The sequence below is a fragment of the Hevea brasiliensis genome, chromosome 18 (assembly GCF_030052815.1).
Source record: "Hevea brasiliensis isolate MT/VB/25A 57/8 chromosome 18, ASM3005281v1, whole genome shotgun sequence".
Taxonomy (NCBI): domain Eukaryota; kingdom Viridiplantae; phylum Streptophyta; class Magnoliopsida; order Malpighiales; family Euphorbiaceae; genus Hevea; species Hevea brasiliensis.
In genome coordinates this window covers 50,054,803-50,080,889 of record NC_079510.1, presented here as the reverse complement: position 1 = coordinate 50,080,889, position 26,087 = coordinate 50,054,803, and the positions used below count along the sequence as shown (strand labels likewise).

General features: G+C 34.3%; 2 protein-coding genes and 1 pseudogene across 2 annotated transcripts; all 3 read left to right on the top strand.

Moving 5' to 3' along the window:
- The first annotated feature begins 7,212 nt into the window (after nt 1-7,212).
- LOC110670820 (endonuclease 4) lies at nt 7,213-15,066 on the top strand. Its single transcript, XM_058140699.1, has 9 exons — nt 7,213-7,464; nt 7,836-8,010; nt 8,147-8,257; nt 8,361-8,416; nt 12,196-12,279; nt 12,767-12,859; nt 13,189-13,256; nt 13,788-13,861; nt 14,819-15,066. The coding sequence occupies exons 1-9, from the start codon at nt 7,348-7,350 to the stop codon at nt 14,935-14,937; spliced, it is 897 nt and encodes a 298-aa protein (XP_057996682.1). The 5' UTR covers nt 7,213-7,347; the 3' UTR covers nt 14,938-15,066.
- Nucleotides 15,059-18,431, top strand: LOC110651894 (endonuclease 1-like; annotated as a pseudogene).
- Nucleotides 18,432-20,816: 2,385 nt separating this feature from the next.
- Nucleotides 20,817-25,852, top strand: LOC110670822 (internal alternative NAD(P)H-ubiquinone oxidoreductase A1, mitochondrial). The gene is made up of 10 exons (XM_021833096.2): nt 20,817-21,124; nt 22,352-23,019; nt 23,396-23,609; nt 24,009-24,169; nt 24,256-24,321; nt 24,404-24,567; nt 24,661-24,775; nt 24,859-25,038; nt 25,220-25,375; nt 25,536-25,852. Exons 2-9 carry the CDS (start codon nt 22,438-22,440, stop codon nt 25,373-25,375), a joined length of 1,638 nt encoding a protein of 545 aa, XP_021688788.2. The 5' UTR covers nt 20,817-21,124; nt 22,352-22,437; the 3' UTR covers nt 25,536-25,852.
- Nucleotides 25,853-26,087: the final 235 nt, after the last annotated feature.

The following is a 26,087-nucleotide window of genomic DNA, read 5'->3' as shown; positions in this document are numbered from 1 at the left end:
GTCGATTTTATGGCCGGACTCTGTCCGTTTGTTTTCTTGAAATTGGGCCCAAATGGGCCTCAGCATTGCGTAAATGAACAGTTAGGCTTACTACGGGCCTCGGGGGCTTTAGGCTGGCCCAGGTCCTAGTGCCGGTTCGGCCCATAGGTTGGGTCGTGACAAGGGAGGTTTAAACAAGGTTAAGTGAAGCTACAAAGAGGTTAGTTCATTAAACATCCTTCTTTTCTTCCTTAACTAGTTGAAGTAGGCTAAATTAAGTATAATTCTTATGAAAATTAAAAGAAATCTTGAGAATATGGGAATTTAAATTTTCAGCAGCCATGAGGGATGTGTGAAATTGATGACTTTAATGGTTTTAAATTGGTTAGTGAGGACATGTGATGAGATTGTATATGTTAGAAATTAAAGTGAATGAGAATTTCATGTGTTGTGAAATTTTGAGTTAGGATTTTGAATTAATTTTGGTATCTTAGTGCTATGGCTTGAGATTGATCTTATTGAGACTGTTTGTTGATCATTTGAAGTGCTATGAATGACAAATTGTAGTTTGGGAGTAAGGAGGAATGAATATAGGGAGTGCATGTTCTTTGCAGGAAATTCAGACCTATGAGTCTAGTATACTGTTTGAGCTATAACTGAAATTGTGTGGCTCCAATTGGTATAAGGCCAATTGAAGGTGAAACTAGACTCAAAATATCTCATTTTTCATGAAGGAACCGTGCCCAAATTTTGTCCATAAGTTGACCAATTTATTGTCCCAATTCGGATATCCAAACACTGAACCCAGGAAAATGACCAAATGACTGTTCATTTGGCTATAACTCCCTCTAGATAGGTCGAAATGACCTGAATTTTATACCATTGGAAAGCTTAGGTATAGGACCACAACTTTCATAAACTCAGAACCCAAAAATGTTTCTAACCAAATCAAATTGCTAGCACAAATTAGGGCAACAAAACTGTTTAGAACAACACTATCCAGAAATTCTGGACTAAAGCTCACCCGACCAGTTTTGAAAAAATGGCCATAACCTGGTCTACAAAAATTCAAATGAAATGAAACCAGTGGCAAAATTTCCACAAGACATATTTATAATATTGATGTTTCGACCAGAACCGAAAACCCAAGGGAACTAAGTTAAATTGTTATAACAAGTTAGTACACCAAATCCTGAAAATTGCCTCAACTATCACCTGACCCCAGAACATAATTTATATCATAACTTTTACTAGAAAATCCCAAATGAGATGAGCCAAACTGTTCTGGAAACCTAAGAGATAGGACTTAAACTTTGATTTAGAAACTTTCTCAAAATTTGAGCGTAAGAATCCTAAAATGAGAGTCAAAGCCACTGACCTAAACCTGGAATCCTGAAAACACAGGAAACCTGAGTTCAGGCCAGTTAATTTGCTATAATTAATTTTACAAGATCTGAAAAATTGTAATTCAAAATTCTAAGTGATCCTAAAACATAGGGTAACAACTTCTATGAAGAATCTTAAGCTTAAAAGTGACTATAATATGTCCAATTAATTAGACCAAGATAGACTCCAGAATCTGCTTAATTTTGGACCAAAAAGACACAGTGAACCAGTTATGGTTAGTTGACCATAACTTGAGTTCTAAAACTTCAAATGACATGATTCAAAAGGGAAAACAAAGACAAGACATAGAGGAACAACTTCCATAGAGGAAGTATAGCCAAATAGAGCCACATCTTGACCAAATTACTAGGTGAATATAAGATGCTAAACCTGGACCTTGAGAAACGTTCCTAATATGATTTGATATATGAGATGAAATAAATTATAATAACTTGCTAAGCATGAAAATGACATGAATCAATGAAACTATGAATATTAAATAACATTATTTTGCCCAGAGTGCACCTGACTCATTTATATAGCTTGGATCGATTGGTATACCAATTAGGGACTACATATTACAGTACTGCTCACTGGAATAATCATTGACAGATAATATATGTCTAAGATGATTGTTCTACTAGCTTTATACTTGCCCGATGGCCATAGTGCCAATTTTTATTATTTCTGGCTTATGCCTGCCCACTGGCCTTGTGCCTGACATGACCGTTGTATATTGGGTAGACATACGGATGTCTAACTAGTATACTCACGTGTATCCAGTCTTTATAGTCTGTCATAGATTACTTGGGCACAGTTACGATAAATAAAATTTTAAATTCAAACAAGTACATGAGAGAACCATTAATATAAATTGTATAAGACATAATATAATATACATGACTAAAAAGATCCCGATTAACTTAATTGCTTTCAAAAGACTGTAAATTAATATAATTATATATTTCTTTATAATGTTATACGCAGGATAATTATTTCAATTATTTCGATTTTTTTATTTTAATTTATGCACCACTAAGCAATATGCTTAGCGCGTTGGTTCTTACCACGCGTAGGTACTAGAGAGCAGCAGCAGCAGTAGGGCCTAGACCGGACTTGGACCAGATCTGCTACAGTGTGGGTTGTCACCTCATCAGTTATTTTTGATAGGGCTCATGTACATATTAGATTTTGCATTTTGGCATTGTATGTAATTAAATGATGTAAATAATTTTGGATTGTATATAAATTATAAATATTGTACTTGATTCTATATGAATGAAATGAGTTATTTTATTTTCTTGAAAATTTATATGAGCATGATAAATGATATGATGAATGAATAGATAAAATGGATATGAATTGTTTTAACAGGTAATATGAAACCCAACATGCACTAATAGAACAGAGGAGACTCTGTTTGGGTCTCCATAAAAATGAAATGGGATAAAAAAAAAATCTTTTCTACAAGGGAGATAATAAAATTAAATGGACATTAAATTAATATTGTAAATGATAAGACAGGATAGGGTGCTCCGGCACTGAATGTAGCACGCCTTACTCGGCTACACTGTAGACGGGAGAGTGGTGTTACAGACAATAACAGGGAAGTGGAGCAGCTTAATTTATCCAGACTTCAGGAGTTGTGGAAAAGGGAAGAGCTTCAATGGAAACAAAGATCAGAAGTCCAATGGCTATTGGAAGGGGACCAAAATACAAGATTTTTCCATTTAACTGCCACTCAAAGAAGAGTAAGGAATTCTATTATTAAGCTGTAAAGAAGTGATGGCAGTTGGATAGAAGTGGAACAGGACATTCGACATGAAGTAGTATCCTTTTTTCAGAGAATGTATAGTCATAATAGTACTAGTGGGGAGGAAAAAGTGGCTAGTCTTATTCCTCGTGTAGTCTCCAATGAGATGAATGAGAGCCTCTTTGCTCCTGCTCTTAATGAAGAAATAAAGAAGGCAGTGTTTGACTTGGGAGGGCTAAAAGCTTTGGGACCTGATGGCTTTCCTGGAGTATTCTACTAACAATACTAGGATGTTGCAGGAACTAATCTATGTAAGGCTATAAAAAGTTTTTACTTCTTTCTTGGTACATTTTGAGAGAATGGAATAGAACCAACATTGTATTCATACCAAAATGTAAAAGCCCTATTAATTTGAATCAATACAGGCCTATCAGCCTGTGTAATTTCTCATATAAGGTGATCTCCAGGATAATTGTTAATAGGCTCAAACCTTTAATGGCTATTTTAATCTCTGATGATCAAGCTGCCTTTATACCCTCAAGAGCTATTTAGGATAATATTAAAATTGCTCATGAGGCTTTCCATCATCTTAAAATTGCTAATAGTAAATCACATGCTATGGCCATTAAATTAGATATGCATAAAGCATATGATCAAGTTGAATAGTCCTTCCTCCAAAAAATTCTATTGCAGTTTGGGTTTGCAGCTTAATGGATTCAGTAGATTATGCAATGTGTAACCACAGTGAATTTTTCTATTATAGTGAATGATGCAACTTCAACTTCTTTTTCTCCATCTAGAGGCTTAAGACAGGGAGATCCCTTGTCTCCATACTTATTTCTTTTTTTATCTCAAGCTCTTTCATGTCTTTTTACTTAGGCTAAAAGAGAGAGTATGATCAAAGGCTTCAAGGTGGCTAGAAATGCTCTAACTATTCTCATATTCTGTTTGCTAATGATACTTTATTATTCAGAAGAGCTACAAGAATTGAAGCCTCAGCCATCCTAAGTGTCATCCATAGATATACTAAAGCATCAAGGCAAAGGGTTAACTTTCATAAATCTAGTGTTTTCTTTAGCAAGAAGGTTCCTTGGAATTTAAAGAGGCAGATTCTTGACTTATTTCAAATTAGGGAAATGAACACAGAAGACAAGTACCTTAGTCTTCCTACCTTAGAGGGGAGATCTAAAATGTAGGCATTGAACTTCATTAAAGAAAAAGTCATATCCAAGACTTTAGCTTGAAAGCAGAAACTCTTATCTTAAGCAGGTAGGAAAACACTAGTCAAGTCTATGTTGAATGCCATTCCTACCCACTCAGTGTCCATCCTCAAGTTTCCTAAATAGTTTTGCTCTCATCTTAATAGAATGGCAACCAATGGGGGAAGTTAGATAAGGAATTGAAGTTACATTGGATTGGTTGAAGCAAAGCTGCAATCCCTAAATGTCAAGGTGGAATGGGATTATGCGACTTTGAACTTTTTAATTTAGCCTGTCTAGCCAAGCAATGTTGGCGGCTTTTTAAAAATCCAGAGAGTTTATGGGCAAAAATCTTAAAAGGTCGGTATTTTTTGCAAACCTCTTTTTGGCAAGCTTCGGGGTTGACTAGGAGAGGTTCATGGATTTGGAAGAGTTTACTAGAAGGGAGAGCATTCTTAAGGAGAGGTATTAATCTAATATAGGAGATGGTTTTGATACTTTAATTTGGTTTGATCCTTGGGTTCCAATGCTTCCAGATTTCAGAGTAACAAGACCGCAACACTGCCCTCTAGATGTTAATGTGGCTGCTAACTTAATAGACCACGCTAATCTTCAATAGAGAACATATTTAATTACAAAATTATTCTCCCAAGAAGAAGCTAGAGCAATCCAGGCTATACCAATTGGCTTGTTTGGTAATAAAGATAAAAAAATCTAGCATTATGAAAAATCAGGAAAATATATAATTAGAACAGTATACAAGCTAATGGCAGCAAAATTGGTTAGGAATAGGATGGGGGGCCTTCTAACTCCCATTTTATCCCTTCCAGCATTTGGAACCATACTTAGAATCTTCCCCTTCAGCCATAAATCAAAGTTTTCATTTGGAGAACCTTGAAACGTGCATTGCCGGTCAAAGAAAATTTGGCCAAATAGAGCATTCTCTGAAACCCTCTCTACCTTATTTGCGCTGTACAAATTGAATCAATAGAGCATTGTCTTTTCCGGTGTCCTCATGCAACAGCTACTTGGTTTGCTAGCATTTATAACTATAAACCAAAATTATTGGTTTTACTTCTTTTACATATTAGTGGTGCAAGCTAATCCAAGATTTTAATACTTATATAGATTTTCTTTGCCTCATTGCTACTGCTTGTTGGGTTATATGGAAGGTGAGGAACAAAATTGTTTTTGAAAATTTTATTCCAAATCCGATAGTTGCATCTCGCAATATTGCTTCTATTTTATTTGAGCAATCTCAGGTTCAGAGGGATAATAGAGAGAATATTACGATGCCAAGTAATATTGCTGTCCCTAATAAGTGATTTCGACCTCATAGAAAGAGTTTAAAATTTAATTGTGATGCTGCCTAGAAGGAAGATGAAGCTATAGCTCATACAGCAGTAATGGTTAGAGACTGTTCTGGTGCTTTGATAAATGGTTTTGACTAAAAGAGTTGAGGCCATATCTCCTTTAGATGCTAAAGCTAAATGTGTTTTGGAAGCTTTAAAATTGTTTAAGGGCATCGGAGTTGCGGAAGCTGTGATAAAAATAGACTCAACTGTAATATATGGTGCCATAAAAAACAGAGTGGTAGCAGTTGGGATATCAAAGGCACTGTCAATGCCATTTTAGCAATGGTCAATTCAAGCCCTTTCATTTCGTTCTCTCAAATTTGAAGGTCAGCCAATAATGCAGCAGACTGTGTCAAAATCCTGTGCAAAAGGAAATCTTAGTATTGATTGGCTTTTTGTTCCCCCTGTAGGGCTTTTGCCTTTTTTGAGTTTGGATGGCCAAGGGGCCTTGTAAATGCACTTGTTGAAAAAAAAAAAAATCTGACAGATCTTATCATCAACCAAAGCTACTTTACCATTCAATATGGAGCAAGAAAGTTTTTTTTTTTCTTTTAAATAGAGAGATTAGATTTAGAGGAGTGAGAATTTTAGTCTAAATCTATAATATTTATTCATTCAATAGATTAAATTTGGCCAAGCAGTAAGATAGATTGAAAATTCTAGCAACTGATTAAATATTAAAAAATTAAATCAGTTAATTTTAAATTTAGTGTTCATTTTTATTTTATAAAATTAGTGATTAATTAAACTGATTTATATATATATATATAAAATTTTTCAAATTTAATCATTATTTTTTATGTTTAATTTGAATAATATTATATAATTATTTCAAAATCAAAGCATAATGAGAAAAATAAATATTTTTATATTGATTTTATGATAATAGTAACGAGTATAAGAAAATAAATTTTTATGAAAAAATAATTATTATTAAGTGAAAGAATGTTAACTATGAGTGAATGTATAATAATAATAATAATAATAATAATAATAATAATAATAATAATAATAATATTCCCTTCATTCTAAAATTCTAGATTTAATTTGATTTTCACATGAATTAAGAAAAATTAGTTGATATGATTAGATTATATTAATGATCAGGAAATTAATCAAAATTTAATTAATCAATATAACATATCTTCTATTTAATTGATTATAGTTTAATAAAAAAATGATGCACGCGATGTGGCTTATAAAAGTTGGGCTGACTTTGTTGAATATTTTTATTTATAGAAATGTAATTAAATGGGGGTAGAATAAAAAATTAAATAAATTTATTTATTTTAAAAAAGGAAATAAAAATGAGGCAAATAAAATAAGAAAATGGGAGTGTGTTTTTATGTGATGGAGGATGCAGCATTTGAGGCTTATCAATTAGCTTGGAACTCGTTTTCGTTTGAAATTTTTGGCTCGGACGTGGCAGAGTCTGATTGGTGAGATTACTGGAATTAGAACTACAGCGATTCATACAAAACAAGGCTACCTATGCCTTGCTGCAACTAACACAGATCGAATTCTTAGGTAGGTAAGTTGGTTAACAAGAAAGTAGAACATGGCCCCGTGGAGGGGCCATTCGTTCACTTGAGCTGTTCCTCTCTCGAAATATAATTTCTGTTCTTCGATTTCTCATAGATTTAGTTTTAATTGCCACTTTTTTGATTTAACAGAAATGGGTGATGGGTCTGGGCTGTTGTGGATTGGAAGGGTGCTTATTCTTCTCCAATTGGTTATTGGAATTCTCGGCTGGGGAAAGGAAGGCCACTATGCTGTTTGCAAGATAGCAGAGGTGAGATTTTTCTGATTTTATTTTTGGATTCTCTTCTTTTTTTAGTTTAGTAGCTACTAATTTAGTCAGTTCACAATGATCAAGGTTCTCTTTCTCTTCCCCTTCCCCCGCGGCCTCCTCTTTTTTTTTTTTTTTTTTTTTTTTTTTTTCCTGAGAATCACTTTAAAATTTAAATTGATTGCTTCCCCCCACCTCCTCTTTTTTTTTTTTTTTTTTTTTTTTCCTGAGAATCACTTTAAATTTTTGATTGCTTTCTTGATGGGTTTTACTTTGTAGTAGTGGTTGATATTTGAAGAAGTTGTTTTGATCAATTCGAAGTTGCCTGATTGATTATTTAATTGAGGAATGAGTAATAACCTTTAATCCTTCAGGGATATTTAACTGAAGATGCTCTAGCTGCAGTCAAGGAATTGCTTCCGGATTCTGCTGGAGGTGACCTTGCAGCTGTTTGCCCCTGGCCTGATGAGATCCGATTCCACTATCGCTGGAGTAGTGCCTTACATTATATTGATACACCAGATTTCAAGTGTAATTATCAATATTGTAGTAAGTATGCTTCGCTGCTAATGTTCCTTGGTTCAGCTGTAGACATAATTAAATTATCTGTTTCCTTGATGGGCTTCACTTTGACAGAGAGATACATAAGTTAGTTGTTTAACAGTTGTCTCCCCCTTTCTGATAGGGGATTGTCACGACTCTGCTGGACATAAAGACAGATGTGTAACCGGAGCAATTTTCAACTACACAAACCAACTTACATCAGCATATCAGAATTCCAATTCAGAGTTCAAGTGTAAGCACCCAATAACTTTAAAATTAGATGGATAAAAGTGCTATAGCATAAATATGTTACCTTTAACTTGGTGTAATTTGGAATTATCCAACGTTCATTGCAGACAATTTAACAGAGGCGCTTATGTTTTTAGCCCATTTTATTGGGGATGTTCATCAGGTCTGCTTCTCTTCTTGAAACTACGTAACTTTAAAGCAGCATGTAGGATGCAAAATATTACGTAGCCGAGTGACTGATTATTATATAATTAGTAGTTTTAAATCATTATTCTTCTAGATTTATTTTATATGGCATAACAAGCAATATTATAAGAAGTGAAAGTTGGCCTTGTGGAAAAAACTATTAACCTTTGTTGAAGACAAAGGAAGCTTTTTTGAAGGCCATCTATTTGATAGATAGAATACCATACCTCAATTTCAGACAATTATTATTATTATTATTTGTTTTAACTCCGCCTAAGTAGTTTGCGCTTAGCCGGTCCCAAGCCCGGATAAAGGAGGAGGGTTGCGGTAGGTGACAACCAGCATAAAAATTTCGTCACACCTTATAATATGGATTCAAATGATATAAACGTTGGGGCGTCCTTTACTTACGATGCGCTATATCGGAGCCTGGGTGTAGTGAGAAATATGCAAGGGTGTAGCGCGTTCACCAAAAGCGACGCGCCATGCTAGCGCCTGGGTGTGGTGTTAAGTGAGTAAGGATTCCCACATCATGGACGGGTGTGGGTAAAGAAGTTAGTTCATAGGACGGATAGTAGAACAGATAGTGGAACAAAACACAAAATAGACATAGAAAATAATAGAAGATATCATAGAAGGAGATCAATTAGGAAGGAACGGGATAGAAGGAATATCAGGGTTGGTACTTGGAATGTTGGATCACTTACAGGAAAATTAATGGAGCTTGTGGATATTTTGGAAAGGACATGGTGAATATTGCTTGCATTCAGGAGACTAAATGGGTAGGAGAGAAAAGCAAGGAAGTGGGTAATTTAGGGTACAAACTGTGATTTACCGGAAAGAATAGAAATAAGAACGGAGTGGGCATAATCATAGACAGGACATTGAAAGACGCTGTAATAGCTGTGAAAAGAGTAGGAGATAGAATTATACTAGTAAAGCTAGTACTAGAAGGAGAAACAATAAATGTAGTTAGTGTTTATGCCCCACAAATAGGACTAGATAGTGAGAGTAAACAAAAGTTTTTGGAAGATATGGATGATTTAATGCAAAGCATACCGAATGAAGAGAATATTTTTATTGGTGGAGATTTGAATGGACACGTAAGAAGTGATAGGCAAGGTTATGAGAATGTTCATTGAGGTTTTGGTTTTGGCAGTCAAAATGAGGAGGGAAAAGCATCTTGGATTTTGCTATAGCATACGACCTAATACTAGCAAATACTTACTTTATAAAAAGAGAGTTCTATTTAGTGACTTTCAAAAGTGGGCAACATAGAAGCCAAATTGACTTTCTCTTAACCAGAAAGACAAATAGAGCTCTATGCAAGGATTGCAAAGTCATTCCAGGAGAAGTTTTAACAAGTCAACATTGGTTAGTGGTCTTGGATGTCAAGTTTAAGAACAATTCAAGTAAGGTCAGAAGAAATAGTGTAGCTGGAACAAAGTGGTGGGAGTTCAAAGGAGTAAAGCAAGTGAAGTTCAAAAATGAGCTTCTCGAGTCCGAAGCATGGAAGCTGGATATGAAGGCTAATGATATGTGGATACAAATGGCATCAAAGATTAGAGAAGTAGCTAGAAAAGTACTTGAAGAGTCTAAAGGACACGGACTACCCTCAAAAGAGAGATAGTGGTGGAATGAGGAAGTACAAAAGGCAGTGAACAGAAAAAGAGAATTGTATAAGAAATTACCTAAATGTGATAATAATGAGGCATATGAACAGTATAAGATAGTAAAGAAAGAGGCAAAAAAGGCAGTTAGTCAAGCAAGAGCACAGGCCTTTGAAAAGTTATATGAGAAACTTGAAATTAAAGAAGGGGAAAAAGATATTTATAGATTAGCAAGGAGGAGAGAAAGGAAATGTCAAGATCTCAATCAAGCTAGAGGTGCATTAAAGATAAAGAAGGAAAAGTGTTGGTGAAAGATGAGGACATTAAAGAAAGATGGAGAAATTATTTTAATGATCTCTTTAATAATAGTCAAAATGGTAATAGCGTGAATATAGACTATAGAACGATAGAAAAGAATGTGAATTATACTAGAAGGATTAGATCTTTAGAAGTAAAGGAAGCACTTAAAAGAATGAAAATGGGTAAAGCTTGTGAACCCGATGGAATACCAATTGAAGTGTGGAAGTGTTTGGGAGATATGAGAGTAGAATAGTTAACTAAATTATTTAATAAGATTCTAAACTTAAAGAAAATGCCTGATGAATGGAGGATGAGTATTTTAGTACATATTTTTAAAAATAAGGGAGACATACAAAATTGCTCAAACTATAGGGGAATTAAACTCATGAGCCATACTATGAAGTTGTAGGAGAAGTTGTGGAACATCGACTACGTCGTGATACTTCTATTTCTCTATATTAATTTGGCTTCATGCCCGGTCGTTCAACTATGGAAGCGATCTTTCTTATTAGAAGCGATCTTTCTTATTAGAAGCTTGATGGAGAAATATAGAGATGTGAAGAAAGATCTATACATGGTTTTTATTGATTTGGAGAAGGCTTATGATAGTATTCCAAGAGATGTCTTATAGAATGTGTTAGAACAAAAGAGGGTATCTATTAGGTACATACAAGTGTTGAAAGATATGTATGAAAGAGCAACTACTATTGTGCGTACAGTGGGAGGGGACACAAGAGATTTTTCGATCTCAATTGGATTACACCAAGGATCAGCTATAAGCCCTTACCTTTTTACATTAGTTTTAGATGAATTGACGAAACATATACAAGAGAGTATTTCTTGGTGCATGATGTTTGCGGATGATATTGTTCTGATAGAAGATACGCGAGAAGGAGTTAATAGAAAGCTAGAGCTTTAGAGAAGTACTCTAGAGTCAAAGGGTTTTAAGTTAAGTAGAACGAAGACAGAATACATGCATTGCAAGTTCAGTGAAGGCCAAACTAGTGATAGGGAAGGAGTTAGTTTGGATGGAGTGGTACTGTCCCAAAGTAATCACTTTAAATATTGAAGCTCAGTCCTTCAAGTAGGGGGATGTGAGGAGGATGTTAGTTATAGGATTAAAGCCGGATGGTTGAAGTAGAGACGTGCCACGGGAGTTTTATGTGATCGCAAGATTCCCAATAAGTTGTAAGTAAAATTTTACCGTACAGCCATATGACCGATTATGTTATATGGTAGTGAGTGTTGGGCACTAAAGGAGTCGTATGCGTTTAAGATAAGAGTTGCAGAGATGAGAATGTTAAGGTGGATGAGTGGTCATACTAGATTAGATAAAGTCCGTAATGAGAGTATTAGAGAAAAGGTAGGAGTGATGCCAATTGAGGATAAGTTGAGAGAAGGGAGATTGAGGTGGTTTAGTCATATGAAGCGTAGACATACGGAGGCTCCAGTTAGACAAGTAGAGCACATTAGGTTAGAGGATAAAAAATAAAAAAGGGGTAGACCTAAATTGATTTGGAGGAGAGTAGCACAATATGACCTAGAAGCATTATACATTTTTGAGGATTTAACCCAAAATCGTTTAGAGTGGAGAAAGCGAATCCATATAGCCGACCCCAAATTTTTGGGATAAAGGCTTAGTTGAGTTGAGTTATTATTATTATTATTATTATTATTATTATTATTATTATTATTATTTGTTTTGCTTGAACAATGATAGATATTACATCTCTTACATGATAATTCTTAAGAGTGTTCATTCATTGTCTACAGAGGCACTAAACTGCTCTCACTTTTCAACTCAATGATCAATCACCTGATTTATTAACCTATTCTGTGATGACAGCCCCTGCATGTTGGTTTCACTGGCGATTTGGGTGGAAATACAATAACAGTCCGTTGGTATCGTAGGAAGACAAATCTACACCACGTAAGCTTTTCATAATCCATTGAGAAATGGAGTGAGAGGATCATTTTCTCCTTGTGATAAAACATGTTCTCTCAAAGCATTTTTCGACATGGGTCAATGCTGCATGTGTCATAATAGATCAGTCCATTCAACTTGGATGATGGGCATAGAAGATGTGAAATAAATTGAAGTTGTGATGATAATACAATCAAGAAAATCAGTTCACTTGTTCTATGCAGAAAAAATTGCTCCCCTTGAAACTACCATTTGATCACCCTCCCCTGACATCAGTTTATGTCCTTAAGATAGAGCTCTTTATGTTCTGTCTTCACAAGATCTACCTGTAGGCCAGAATGGTGTGCCAAATACTGGTCGGCTTCTGTATGCTACCAGAACAACAGATTCTCATAAAATAAGTTTGATTCTAGAATTTGCATAACTATATACCATTAATATCATTTATTCTCATTAGTATGACTTCAGTTTTGATACAACTCTTCTATTCCAGGTATGGGATGACATGATTATTGATTCAGCCCTGAAGACATTCTATGGTTCAGATCTTGCAAACATGATACGAGCAATTCAGAATAATATGACAGTATTTTTTTCCTTCTATGTAGTTTATCTGATTGTTAACATGAAAAGAACATATACTATAGAGATGTTTATAACTTTTTAGGATAGTAGAGATATATTCTTTTATTGTTCTGGGAGAGTGGGAGTATGTCTGGTAGACTGTTATAGAGCATAATGGATGGTATTGTATTGAACACATAATATTCCATCACATTCTCAACAGTGTACCAAGCATATTTGAACTAATTTCTTATGTAGCTCACTCTGGGCTACAAATATGTTTCTTTGCTATCTTTTTGTGTTGTGTAGATCTTTTGATCTTTGCGATTGCTTTTCATTTTGTATTGTCAGGAAGGATGGTCCAATCAACTGCCATTATGGGAATATTGTCAAAACAACCGCACAGTTTGTCCAGACTCGTAAGTTCATGTCCCTTCTTATTCTACTCTTTGCATCTAAATGCATGTGTCTAATATATTAGCTTTAAGATATTGAAAATGCTGGTAAACTAGCTCAGCATTCTAATAATTATCATATGCTTAAATTTTTTATTGTCCTTTCTTTGTTTGATTGAATGCCTGTTACCAAATGGTCAAATGGCTGGGACATAAAGAACTGTGCAAGTAAAATGAATTGGGAGTGGAGTGTGGAGTAGAGTATGTATGTCTTTTTACTTCAACTAATATAGGATAGGGTGTTATCGACAGATTGAGTTCAACAATTTTCTGTTTTGATAAAAAATAGTTGAAATAAAGCTTTGTCTTTTATTGAAACTGCTGGTGTAAATATATACATATATATATAGAGAAAGAGACATGCTCACACAGAATCATACTTGTTTGTATGAGATCCAATTTTCTCATTACACATAAGAAAGAAATTTAGCTTCATGTACAAGCAAGGAATAGGGAATTAGTAAACGTAATTTTCTTTTCTTCCAATTTGTGCAGGTATGCTTCTGAAAGCATTAGTTTGGCATGCAAGTTTGCATACAAGAATGCCACACCTGGAAGCACTTTGGGAGGTATTTGTTTAATTACATGAAAGATTTAACATTTTGTTATGCAAATTACAAAATATGTGAGTAGGAGACTGCCTCAAGCAGCGTGTTCAGGAAACCAGTATATGTATCCTTTGATGAGAATATGACTTCCAAGCCACTGACTAATTACCTACCTAGAAATTTGTTAAATTTGATACTGTCATTTAACTGAAAATATTAGTGTATAATCCTCTTCTAAGGTCTTACTGGAGAAAAAAGTAAACATGCACAAGTTTCTACGTGAATTGTTGGAGGTGCATCCATTGTACAGAGCAGATGGTGGTCCTGCTTTCAACATCTCCTTTAATGGGGTCAAGGGGTAGCCTTTCCTTTTAGCGAGACAAGTTATCTTTGCAAGAATTAAAGTTTCCCTATATGATGTTATGGGCAAACAAAGCCAATATTGGGGAAAAGAAAAACTGAATTCTCTTTCTTGAGGATATGCCTTTCCAGTTTTTTTTTTTTTTTTTTTTTTTTTTCAGTTATGATTAGTGGAACTGGGAAAATTTAAGCAAACCAATCAGAGAATTCTTCACACTATTAAATAAACGCTCACGTCTCTTTCTTATTGCAGATTTTTTTTTTAATTATTGCACTCTTTTTTTTTTTCCTTGTTTAATGTCATTCTAGGCATCAGGGATAATGTCATCCACTGTTATCTATCACATGAATGACATTGACAACTAAAATTAAAATGTCATATACAATATTCCAATTGATTGTGCAATGGAATTGTTTCTTGTAGTCAACTCTATACATTGTGGATCTTTGGACCATCCTTGCATTTTCATCCATGCTTATGGCCAACTCATGACATATTCATGCATAATCTCATTACGCAACTCAGTTGCATACCCAAGGGTCAAGTACCTGAATTTCATTGGTCGATGGAAATTATGTTCCATATCATTCTGTAATTCTTGATATGTTGTGCTGCAGATGATTACTTCCTTTCTCGGTTGCCTATTGTGGAAAAAAGGCTTGCTCAAGGCAGCATCCGCTTAGCTGCCACCCTCAACCGCATTTTTGCTTCTCAAGGCAAGATTGCTTACGCATGAGGACAAAAGAGTTAGAAAAGCATCTTCAATTGATAAAACAGAGGTGGGGCCACCAGACTATTTCATATGCAGGACAGCCTTCCCTTTCACAACACCTCATGAGCCAAGCCGATTAATTATCTCTTTCTCTTATGCATTCTGTAATAAGTATACTTTATAGCTAACTGTTGACATCACCCCATAATGTTGCTGCGATGCCTTTATATTCTAGAATATGCCCTCGTTGCTTGGAAAATTGTCAACGTCAAGGGCACTCAAAAGTGGAATTGCATTCGTGTACTCAATGAGAACCTGTTCCGTGTTGCATATATGTATATCTGAAGCCTCATGGAAGTTGTATGTATAACTAACTCATTTCTTGGGAGTTCATTTCGTTTGTGTCAATCGTTGCTTCTGTTTTTATTTTTCTTGGGAGATGCTGGAGAAAAGAAAATTGGAACTGATAAACAAAGAACTGAGTATGGATGGGACCGGTGACCTTTTGAGATGGTCTTCCTTTGCATTTTGTAACGTTCGTGGGTTTGGCCACCACCAACTTGGTGCCTGGAGCAAGGAGGGTCACATAATGACATGTCGGATTGCACAGGTATTATCATTTCCATAACTCTCGGTACCTGATTGTCTCGTAGTGAAGGAAGTTAGGATTCAAATCCTAGTAGTTTTTATCCTCTTAAAGAATTTATGAAAGTACCCAAAAAAAAATCTCCACGTAGTAGGGCAATTGCCAAAGATGGATGTATGAGATGGTGTGAAATTTTGACGTCATTTAACATCAACATTAAGAGTTTATGGGATGTAGGGGTGAGCATTCGGTTCAAATCGAACTGAACCGAATCGAATTAAATTATAAAAATCGAACCGTAAATTTTAGAAACCGAACTGAATCAAAATGGGTGAAAAATCAAATCGAACAGAATCGTTCTATTTTGGTTCGGTTTAAATTGATCGGTTTGATTTTTTATTGATTTTTGAATTTACACTTAATTTTTAAGTTATTTGGTCTAATTTTAACTTTGGTTTGAACCTAATAACCATTAATCAATGAAATTAAACAATTAATATATATAAAATTAAATATAATTCATAAATTTTTCATAAAAATAAATCAATTCAAAAATCGATTCGGTTTGATTTAGTTTGATTTGACTATATAAATTACTATTCGGTTCTGTTCGGTTTAATCGATTTTTTCTCTTTAAAACCGAACCAAACCGAAATAACAGAAATTTTTATAATTTAAAATCGAATCGAACCGATTTAATTTCAAAACCGAACCGATTGAACCGAATTGACTTGGTTCGGTTCGATTTTTCTGTTTGAATCGAATTCTACTTAGCCCTAATGGGATGGGTGAAGAAACTCAATTTATTTGTGTTGGGGAATATGCAATTATAAAATTCTCACATCAAAAAAAGATAGAGATGAGTGGGGATATATAATTGAAAAGACCCATAAATTTATTGTCTTAAGATATTGGTTTAAATGTGATGTCAAACTCGTAACTGTATTCTTTCATACTGCCCATCTAGAAAGAATTCTCCCCAAGCTTTGGGCTCCACAGATTTCTAATATTTTGCTTTTAAGGAATGATTGTCCATTATTGTAACATCCCGTTCGGAAAGGGAAGGTCTCGGCTGGAGTCCAAGAATCGCTGGCACCATTGTGCAAATAGGGAGCATAAATTAATCAAATCATACATTGAAATGGGAGAAACTAATCACTAGAAGCGCCTTTTGATGAAATAATCTCTCTATTCCACCTATAGGACAAAACCGGTTAAGCGTGATTGTTTGAGAAAATTCCTCTACGGTATGCTCAGGATGGGTGGGCCAAAGCGAAAAATTACTCTAATGGTTGGAGCAGTGTATTACAATTATAATAATCAACCTTCGTAATGGTCCAGTGGTTCACAAAGAAATTATCAAAAACAAACACTAATTACTTCCTAATTAATAGAGCCTTTTAGGATCTGAGGCAGCACATGCTGTAGAACATTAGTTACCTCACAATTTGGACGGGCTTCTCGGCTCTCTGCGTATGGCCTGACCAAATCCGGCACTGGTACAAATACAGGTGGACAAGCTCTCTTGACTTCATTGACATCCCATACAAAGCCTGCACATTTGATCATACAAGTAAGCCCTGAGCCTAATGTTAAGTGTTGATCATTGTTATTTTCTTTAATTGGGATTTATTAATATGGGTTTTTATTATAATTTTGTTAGGGGAATGTGTGAAGGATTTGTGTGTTGCTGGTGCCATTCAGAATTTTCCATCTCAGCTTTTGCACTACAGGGAGGGAACTACAGATCGCAGATGTGAGGAATCCTACACCGTCTGCTACTTCTGCAATTCTGCTACATACATTCCACTAATTTATTCATTTTTGCAGATAATTTGACTGAAGCCTTGCTCTTCTTGTCTCACTACATGGGGGAGATTCATCAGGTAAATGCTTGGCGAATCTTTAATCTCTCTTTTGCAGCCCATTGGTGTCTAGCACGTTCATCAAGATTTCAAGTTTTCAATTTTCAGCCAATGCATGTTGGATTCACCAGCGATGAAGGAGGCAAAACCGTTGATTTGCGCTGGTTCAGGCATAAATCTAATCTTCATCATGTAAGTAAATAATATATGATACGTACTCTTCTTGATCGTGAAATCTCTATCTGAAATTGCTGAAACCGAAAATATCCCATGCCTTGGCTTCATGTAATGACTACAGGTATGGGACAGAGAGATTATCTTTCCAAGCACTGTCATGTAAATAAGGTATATTGATGTGTGCCATTGTTGTTAAATGTTAACACAGGGAATATGGTATGATGATGTCTCATAATGGAAAGATTGTAATGATCTCCTCTCATGTCCAAACAAGTGGGTTCTCTTCTCTTCATTATAATATATTCCTTTCCAGTGAACTTCTATTAATTATACTAGTCTCTTATTAGAAACTGAGGACTTAAATCATCCAAACCTCAGTCAAACCTTAATCAACACCAGTTCTAACTTCTTTTAGGGTTGTGTAGATATGCTGTAGAGAGCATAAACTTGGGTTGCAAATGGGGTTACAAAGGAGTGAATGAGGGCGCAACTCTAGCAGGTAATGAATGAATCCAATTAAAACCAATACAGACGTAAAAGTTATATATGTAATTTGATACTGTAGTTGTACATATTGCAGATGATTACTTCAATTGAAGGATGCCAATTGTCATGAAACGCATTGCCTAAGGTGGAGTTCGTTTAGCCATGTTCTTGAATCAGATATCTGGGGATTCTGAAGAAGGTACTGCATCAGCAACCTAAACAAACAGCCTACCAATCCAAGAACAAGAAAACAGATCATCTACCCATTCTTTTCCTTAACCAGCCCTTTCCTCTGACTCAGATCATCTACCCACTAACCACACTTGTACTTCTATGTTCTTCGTTTTTATTTTGTAAGACTACTAATTAACGTTGCAAATGCAATTGTATTTAACGTTGTGTTATCTTAAATATCTATATAATCTATATCTATATTTATATATCTATCTCTATTATTTATAGAAATATAATAAAACTGATCTCCAAAATATATTTATAGAAATATAATAAACTGGTTTCCAAAACAAGTACAAGTGGCACTTCATTAGCATTTTTACATTGACTAATTTTATCCCTATTTTATTATTACAACTATTTAATATGACTTTTTAATTTCTTGATGCTTAATATTTTTACTTATTTTTATTATTAATAAGAATTAATATGCATATATTAAATGAAATTTATTAGTCTTAATACTATTACTGATTAATATGCCACTTTTTAATTTCTTAGTACAACTCAACTCAATTAAGCCTTTATCCTAAAAATTTGGGGTCGGCTATATTGATTCGCTTTCTCCATTAAATCCTCAGAAATGTGTAATTTTAAATAATATGCATATAATAACAATGATAATACTTAATAAAAAATTTTAAATAAATTAATATATATCTATATTTATGAATTATAATGAAAAAATATATTTTTATCATTTCTAATATGTACATATTAAAATAAATAAAATTCATTAATAATAATAATAAATATGAATATTTTTATATTAATTATTATAATTAATATGCATATAATAACAATGATAATAACAATAATAAGTAAATAAATATTTACATTTTTATTATTATTAATATTAATATGCATATATTAAATAAATTTTATTAGTCTTATTACTATTACTAATTAATATGTGGCTTTTTAGGAGAATAAATTTTTAAATAAAATTTATTAGTCTTATTATTATCATTAATTAGTATATGACTTTTTAGCTTCTTAATACTTGATATAAGAATTTAAATAAAATTAATATACATCAATATTTATGTATTATAATTTAAAAAATATAAATTTTTATCATTAATAATAATTTGTATGTGTATATTAAATGATTTCATTAATCTTATTAATATCACTAATTAATATGTATTTTTTAATTTATTAATACTTAATATAAAAATTTAAATAAAATAAATATATATATTTAGTTTCAATACATCTTATTTTTATCTGTTTTAGCTATATTATCATTAATTGTTAATTACTAATCTGTATATATTAAATAAAATTTATTGGTATTATTAAATTTATGATCATATTATTATCATCATCAATCATTTATTAATATGATTTTTTGATTTTTTAATTTTTTTTATAATATATATATATATGTATATTATAAAACTAAGTTATGAAATAGAGTTACAATATAAAAATAAATCACGATATGAAAATAAATGGACTAATAGCAATTAAAATGAAAAATAATTAGAGAATATAATGGGATATAAAAAGTCATGGTCACAAGTATATATTCATAAATGAGTATGATGTAAAATTACTATTGAAAAATAATTTTACTAAATTTTAATAATAAAAAAGTCAATATAAATTTAAAATATTTATAAATCTCCATTATCATTTAAAAAAAAGTACGTGAGTTAATAAATAAAAGTTTTTACAAATATACATAAGATACATTCTTAAAATTTAAGTTTTTTTTTTATATTTCTAATATTTTTTATAATTTAAATATTACATTTTTATTATTTATTTTATTAATAATTTTTAAAATTAAAATATATTAATATAATCACTGGAGTTGTATCATTTACTTAGGTTAAAGAACCCACTTTTTTTTCCCTGCGTATGAAAAAAGAAAAAATCAGCTTATTGGAGCAGCATCCGAATGGGACATTATTAAATAATTTCTTCAAACCTTTGACCAACTTTCCAAATTAGATTCCCTAAATTAAAGCCCATGGGACCAGGCGGCGGCCTCTATCAACTAACGCTTCTAGAGGTTTAAATGCCAATGTAATGGGAGCCAACTGCCAATTCCATCCACCAATCTAAATTTGAGTAAATATATAGATCTTCATTTGACACGAAAACGGAGAACCCGTTCCTCCCTCGACCCCGTTGAACGAACGAGTAACCAGATTCCTCGGAGCTTGTGGGTCGCAACTCCCTACTGACCTTTTCCTTTACGTTGACCTTGTATACAAACTTGCAAGATGTGACTTGGGGCTTACAATAACCAATAGTTTTCCAGCAAAAACTTACAAATAATAGACTCGACCACGTCTGATCACAAAACCCCTTGCAACCAGGGCTTTAGGCAGCCAGAGAGTCACAAGTCAAACCTCTACGACAACATAGAGACCCAAAACTACCCTTTTCGTTTTCAGCAGAAATTTCTATTCCACAGGGACAGAATGGTCCCTACGCTTATAAAACCGCTAAACGTCACCGTTTCTAGAGGAAAAAATTTTGCCACGCACAGCGCGCGAGCTTTGTTCTCTTCCCATTTCTCTTCCATTAATTGCCAACTCACCAGAGAAATAGAAAGAAAGGAATATACGAAAACATGCTTCCTTCCTCGAACTCACCTTTTTAACTTGGTATACTGTAATTTGTATTATAAATTCAGAGATTTCTCCTATGACTTTCTTGCATCTCAAGTCTGCTACTATAAGAACCTGAATTTTGTCCTCGCTTAGTGTCTTTGTTCATTGGTTTTTCACATTCATTACTTTTGTCTCAAAAAAAAAAAAAAAGAAAGAAAAGAAAAGCGGATCCAGAAATCTTGGAGACAGTTTCCTCTCCCTATTCAAGATCGAATCCACCAACGAAAAAAGCGGTAATGTTCTTGAAATCATCTTTTCGTTGTTGTTGCTCTCTGTTTCCCATATTTGCTGATGCCAAATGCTCTGTTTTCTTGTGCACCTTATGTAATGATTTATAGAAGTGTATATGTATCATGGGTAGCTTTTGTTTCCATTTATTTGTACATGGTTTGCTTTTCTTTCTGGTTGGTGCATTGTTGCTTCCATCTTGCTTGTTTCTTTTTTGTTCATTTTTCTTTTCTCGTGGTTTAACAAGATCTGTAAAAGTTGAACTTTTGCTGTTTAACAACTTGGTAATTTTGGGGTGCAACTCGAATATTGAATTTATTTTCATTTTTGGGCAACTTTATATTGTAATGAGGCTTTTGAATGGGTAAATCTTTGCATGCAAGTGTTTGTCGCTGCCTTTAAGTTGTTCTAGTAGTTTCTCTAAACAATTTAATTATTGAAGCTTGTTTGTTTAACCTAGGTGATGTGATCTTGTTTATTAAAAAAAAATCACTTTTTTCAGCTAGAAAATTTATAATTGCTTATTAAAATAATAACCAGGTATTGATCTTTGAAAATAAAGAATATTCTGGAGTGATTCCAGATTTTTCATTTTCTTAATCAAGAATACGATGTTATTTTTACATTAGTAAAGAAGGTAAATCATGTCCTACGGCTGCTAACTCTTTTCGCATGAAAAGAAATGCCGATCCTAGGTCACATGGATTGCATAATTCGATTAGTTAAATGGTTGCCTCTAGATTTAAGAGGGTTATTACCATAAAGAGAAGTCCTTAGAATCATCCACCAAAGTTTGGTTCTTGAAAGATTGAAACCCACTTAAGAGATTTTGCTGAAGCTTGGTTTGTGAATATATATCAATCAAGGTAATCAACTTACATGTTGATAAATCAATTAGCTAGTTTGGGATTCAGAGTAGTTGAAATCATGATGAATCAGGCTTATTAAACATATTTTGGGGAACTATATGAGCGATGCGCGTTAAATTGGCAACAAAGTAGAATACAAATGTATATTTATTGTAAGGAAAGACAAACTTATTGAGCTTTAGCTTCTGATTATAATTATCTATAGTCTTCTCTTTGTATCTACCATCACCTGATGAGGAAAGCTAAGTTTGTCTTTGTTTTCATGTCAATTAGTCTTGGAAAGGATCTTTATAGTCTGCCTTGAACTCTTCCTTTTAAAGCACATGCAGCTCTTGAAGTTAAGTTCTCTCCCTCTTACTGCAGGTTCAAAAGGCTGCGCCTTCTGATTATACTTTGAATTGAGTGTTTAAAGTGTATCTGGTATTGTGGCCAGAACTGGTGCTCTCAGCATGGCATTTTCAAGGATTGCTAGGAATGGCTTGAGAAGAGCAGGAGGCACCTTTGGTAGTTACGCAGAGAAAGGTACAGCATGTGAGGGAGTATCCAATCATAAATGGTCTTCACCTTTCCTTAAAAATGTTGCAGCAGGCAACAACCTATCGTACATTTCCAGCATCAGGAAGGCAAATCATGCCAGTTTTTGGAGCAGGGGAATCAGGGGAACCGCACATTATCAATTTCCTAATGCAGAGAGGATTCTAGATGAGTCTGAAAATGAGAATGACGAACCAAGTTATCCGGGTCTAGGAGCAACTAAGCCTGGTGAAATGCCAAGGGTGGTCGTCCTTGGCACTGGATGGGCAGCATGTCGGTTCATGAAAGGACTTGACACCAAAAGCTATGATGTTGTTTGCATATCACCAAGGAATCATATGGTCTTCACTCCTTTGCTTGCTTCAACTTGTGTTGGAACCCTTGAGTTTCGCTCCGTAGCTGAGCCTGTTAGTCGGATCCAATCTGCATTGGCAACAAGTCCAAACTCATATTTTTATTTGGCTTCCTGCTTTGGCATTGACACAGACAAACATGAAGTGAGACTTCTTTCTCCTGCTAGTTTTTTGTTGTATTCGTGTGTGTGTGTGTATATATATATATATATATATATTTTTTTTTTTTCATCTCTACGTTACCATTACATTGCATATGCAAGGTCATAATTTGCACTGGAAATTTTTTTCTTATATAAACACAATAGCGCAAAAAGCTTCAAAGAAAATAAAAAGTAAGGCTGCTATAAAAAGAATTTTAGGAAGGCTTTTTCTTTTTATTAAAGGGGAAATTCTTGTTAATAACTTCCAAGTTCTTTTATGTTATATCTTCTTGGATTTTGGCCTTGTCTACACAAGTTGCATTCTTAAGTTTTAGCAATTACAATAAGTGTTCAGTGTTCTTCTTTCTTGTGGTTAGGTTTACTGTGAGACAGTCAGCAATGGTGGATTACCTCAGGAGCCTCACCAGTTTAAAGTTGCATATGACAAACTTGTTATCGCTGCTGGATCTGAGCCTCTGACTTTTGGTATCAAGGGAGTGAAGGAGCATGCTTATTTTCTTAGAGAAGTGAATCATGCTCAAGGGATAAGAAAGAAGCTCCTTTTAAACCTCATGCTCTCTGAAAATCCAGGTGAGTGTCACTTTTCCAACTTGAGATTTCTTCTTGATTCTAGAGGTCAGATCTTGGAAAGAACAAAGGGGAGGAATTGATGGAAATGCTAAAATTGATTTCTGTTTATCAAGCAATATCCATTCTTCATTTGATCGAAGAAAATCTTTTTGAAAGTATTTTTACTATAATTCACCTCAGCCATTACATAAGAATCTAGCTAGATTTATTTGGATTGTTTCACTCCAGCCAAGACCTTTCCTCCACCCCACATGTAAATAAAATAAAAATAAAACTAAAAATAAAATCCTCTTCTCTTCATCACCAACTTGACCAATTTGTTGGCTGGACAACAAGGTCTAGTATTTTGTGACTTCTTAAAGCCAAAGTTTAATGAACATTGTGGTAATGCCATTGCAGGCATATCTGAAGAAGAGAAGAACCGTCTCTTACACTGTGTCGTTATTGGAGGTGGTCCAACAGGGGTAGAGTTTAGCGGTGAATTGAGTGATTTTATCATGAGAGATGTGCAAGAGCAGTATTCTCATGTTAAGGATCGCATTAGGGTTACCCTCATAGAGGTAAAATGAATTCTCATTTATAATTTTGCATGAAGAAATCAACTATTTGGTGTCATTTGCTAATGTTTTGTTTCGTTCTTGAACAGGCCAATGAAATTCTATCATCCTTTGATGTTGGACTAAGGCAATATGCAACAAATCATTTGACCAAGGTAATTAATTTAGCTTCTTGTCCTATATCACAGAATGTGTTTCCTTCCAATACTGTACATGACATTTGGAGTTTTGCATCAGTGTGGTGTCCGGCTCACACGAGGCGTAGTGAAAGAGGTGCATCCCACAAAATTAGTTCTCAGTGATGGTACTGAAGTTCCATATGGCCTCTTGGTATGGTCTACTGGTGTTGGTCCATCTCAGTTTGTAAAGTCACTAAATGTTCCCAAGTCCCATGGTGGAAGGTATTGGACAAACAGCTCCATTTCACATTAATTAGCCGTGTGTTCTCTGATCCATGTTAGTTCCTTTTAACTTGTCTTCTTGATTCATAACAGGATTGGTATTGATCAATGGTTGCGGGTACCTTCTGTGGAAGATGTATTTGCACTTGGAGACTGTGCTGGTTTTCTTGAGCAGACAGGGAGGCCAGTGCTTCCGGCTCTAGCTCAGGTCAGATCCTTGCAATTCTTCCACCTTTCTGATATGTTACTACCGATGAACTTAGAGCTAATTAATCTACAATTCTTGAGCAGGTTGCAGAAAGGCAAGGGAAATATCTAGTGGAGTTGTTTAACAAGATTGGAAAGCAAAACGGAGGCAAAGCTTTCAGTGCAAAAGATGTCCATCTAGGTGACCCTTTTGTATACAGGCATATGGGTAGCATGGCATCTGTAGGGCGTTACAAGGCACTGGTTGATTTGCGTCAGTCCAAGGTAAACAGAAAACGATTAAAAGCTAAATGGTAACCCCAAATTGTCTTCGGAGTCTCTGAAATCTCGACCCTAGTCGGAGCTAAATGAAACAAAAAAAAAAAAAAAAAAAAGAACGATTAATACCATGTTTTAATTCATTGTCATCCAATTGATGAAAACTTTTGGTCCTTATGTGTGACAGGATGCAAAAGGTTTATCACTTGCTGGATTCATCAGCTGGCTAATCTGGCGCTCTGCTTATCTTACTCGAGTGGTCAGTTGGAGGAACAGATTTTACGTGGCAGTGAACTGGGCAACCACCCTGGTTTTTGGCAGAGACAATTCCAGAATTGGATAGGTTAAGACAAGGCATCATTGTTTATTCTTTTCATTGTTGATTCTTTTCATTGGTTTGAGCTGGATATCAGACTTTATTCCTTAAATTTTGACTTCTGAATCAAAAAGATTTTGAAGCCAGGATCCTATTTAAGGTTTCTGTTGTTAACCAATATCGATAGATGGGAGATGGATACATGATTAGAAAGCTAGAAGACTAAAGAAAAATAAAGGACGCTCCTTGGAAAGCTAGAAGACTAAAGAAAAATAAAGGACACTCCTTTCTCAAGCCATTTAGTGCACCAACACCTGTTTTCTATGTCAACAATATCTGTGGTATTACAAGTTCTGAATCTCTGATCATTGTTGTAAACTGAGTGATATTACAACCCAGTTCAAAAGAAAGGGTGTTCTTGTAGTTATAATGAATCTCGATCCAATTTCAATTCTCCAACTCTAATGGACCAATTCAAGCAAAACAAGGTTTACCAGCTCCAAACATACCAGACTTTATTGAACTCCCAATCTTTTCTCTGCCATTTAAGTTTTAATTGCCATAAAAAAGAATGAAAAGCAAGAGATGACCAAAAAAGCAAGATTAGAAAAGAACAATCCATTCATGTACAAAACTACAACCCTTCCTTTGTACAAAAGGCTCCCTCTATCTTTCTTTCTATAAACAACTGATCTAATAACTAAGAAAAATGAGAAGCATGTCCTGCCCGTCGACTACT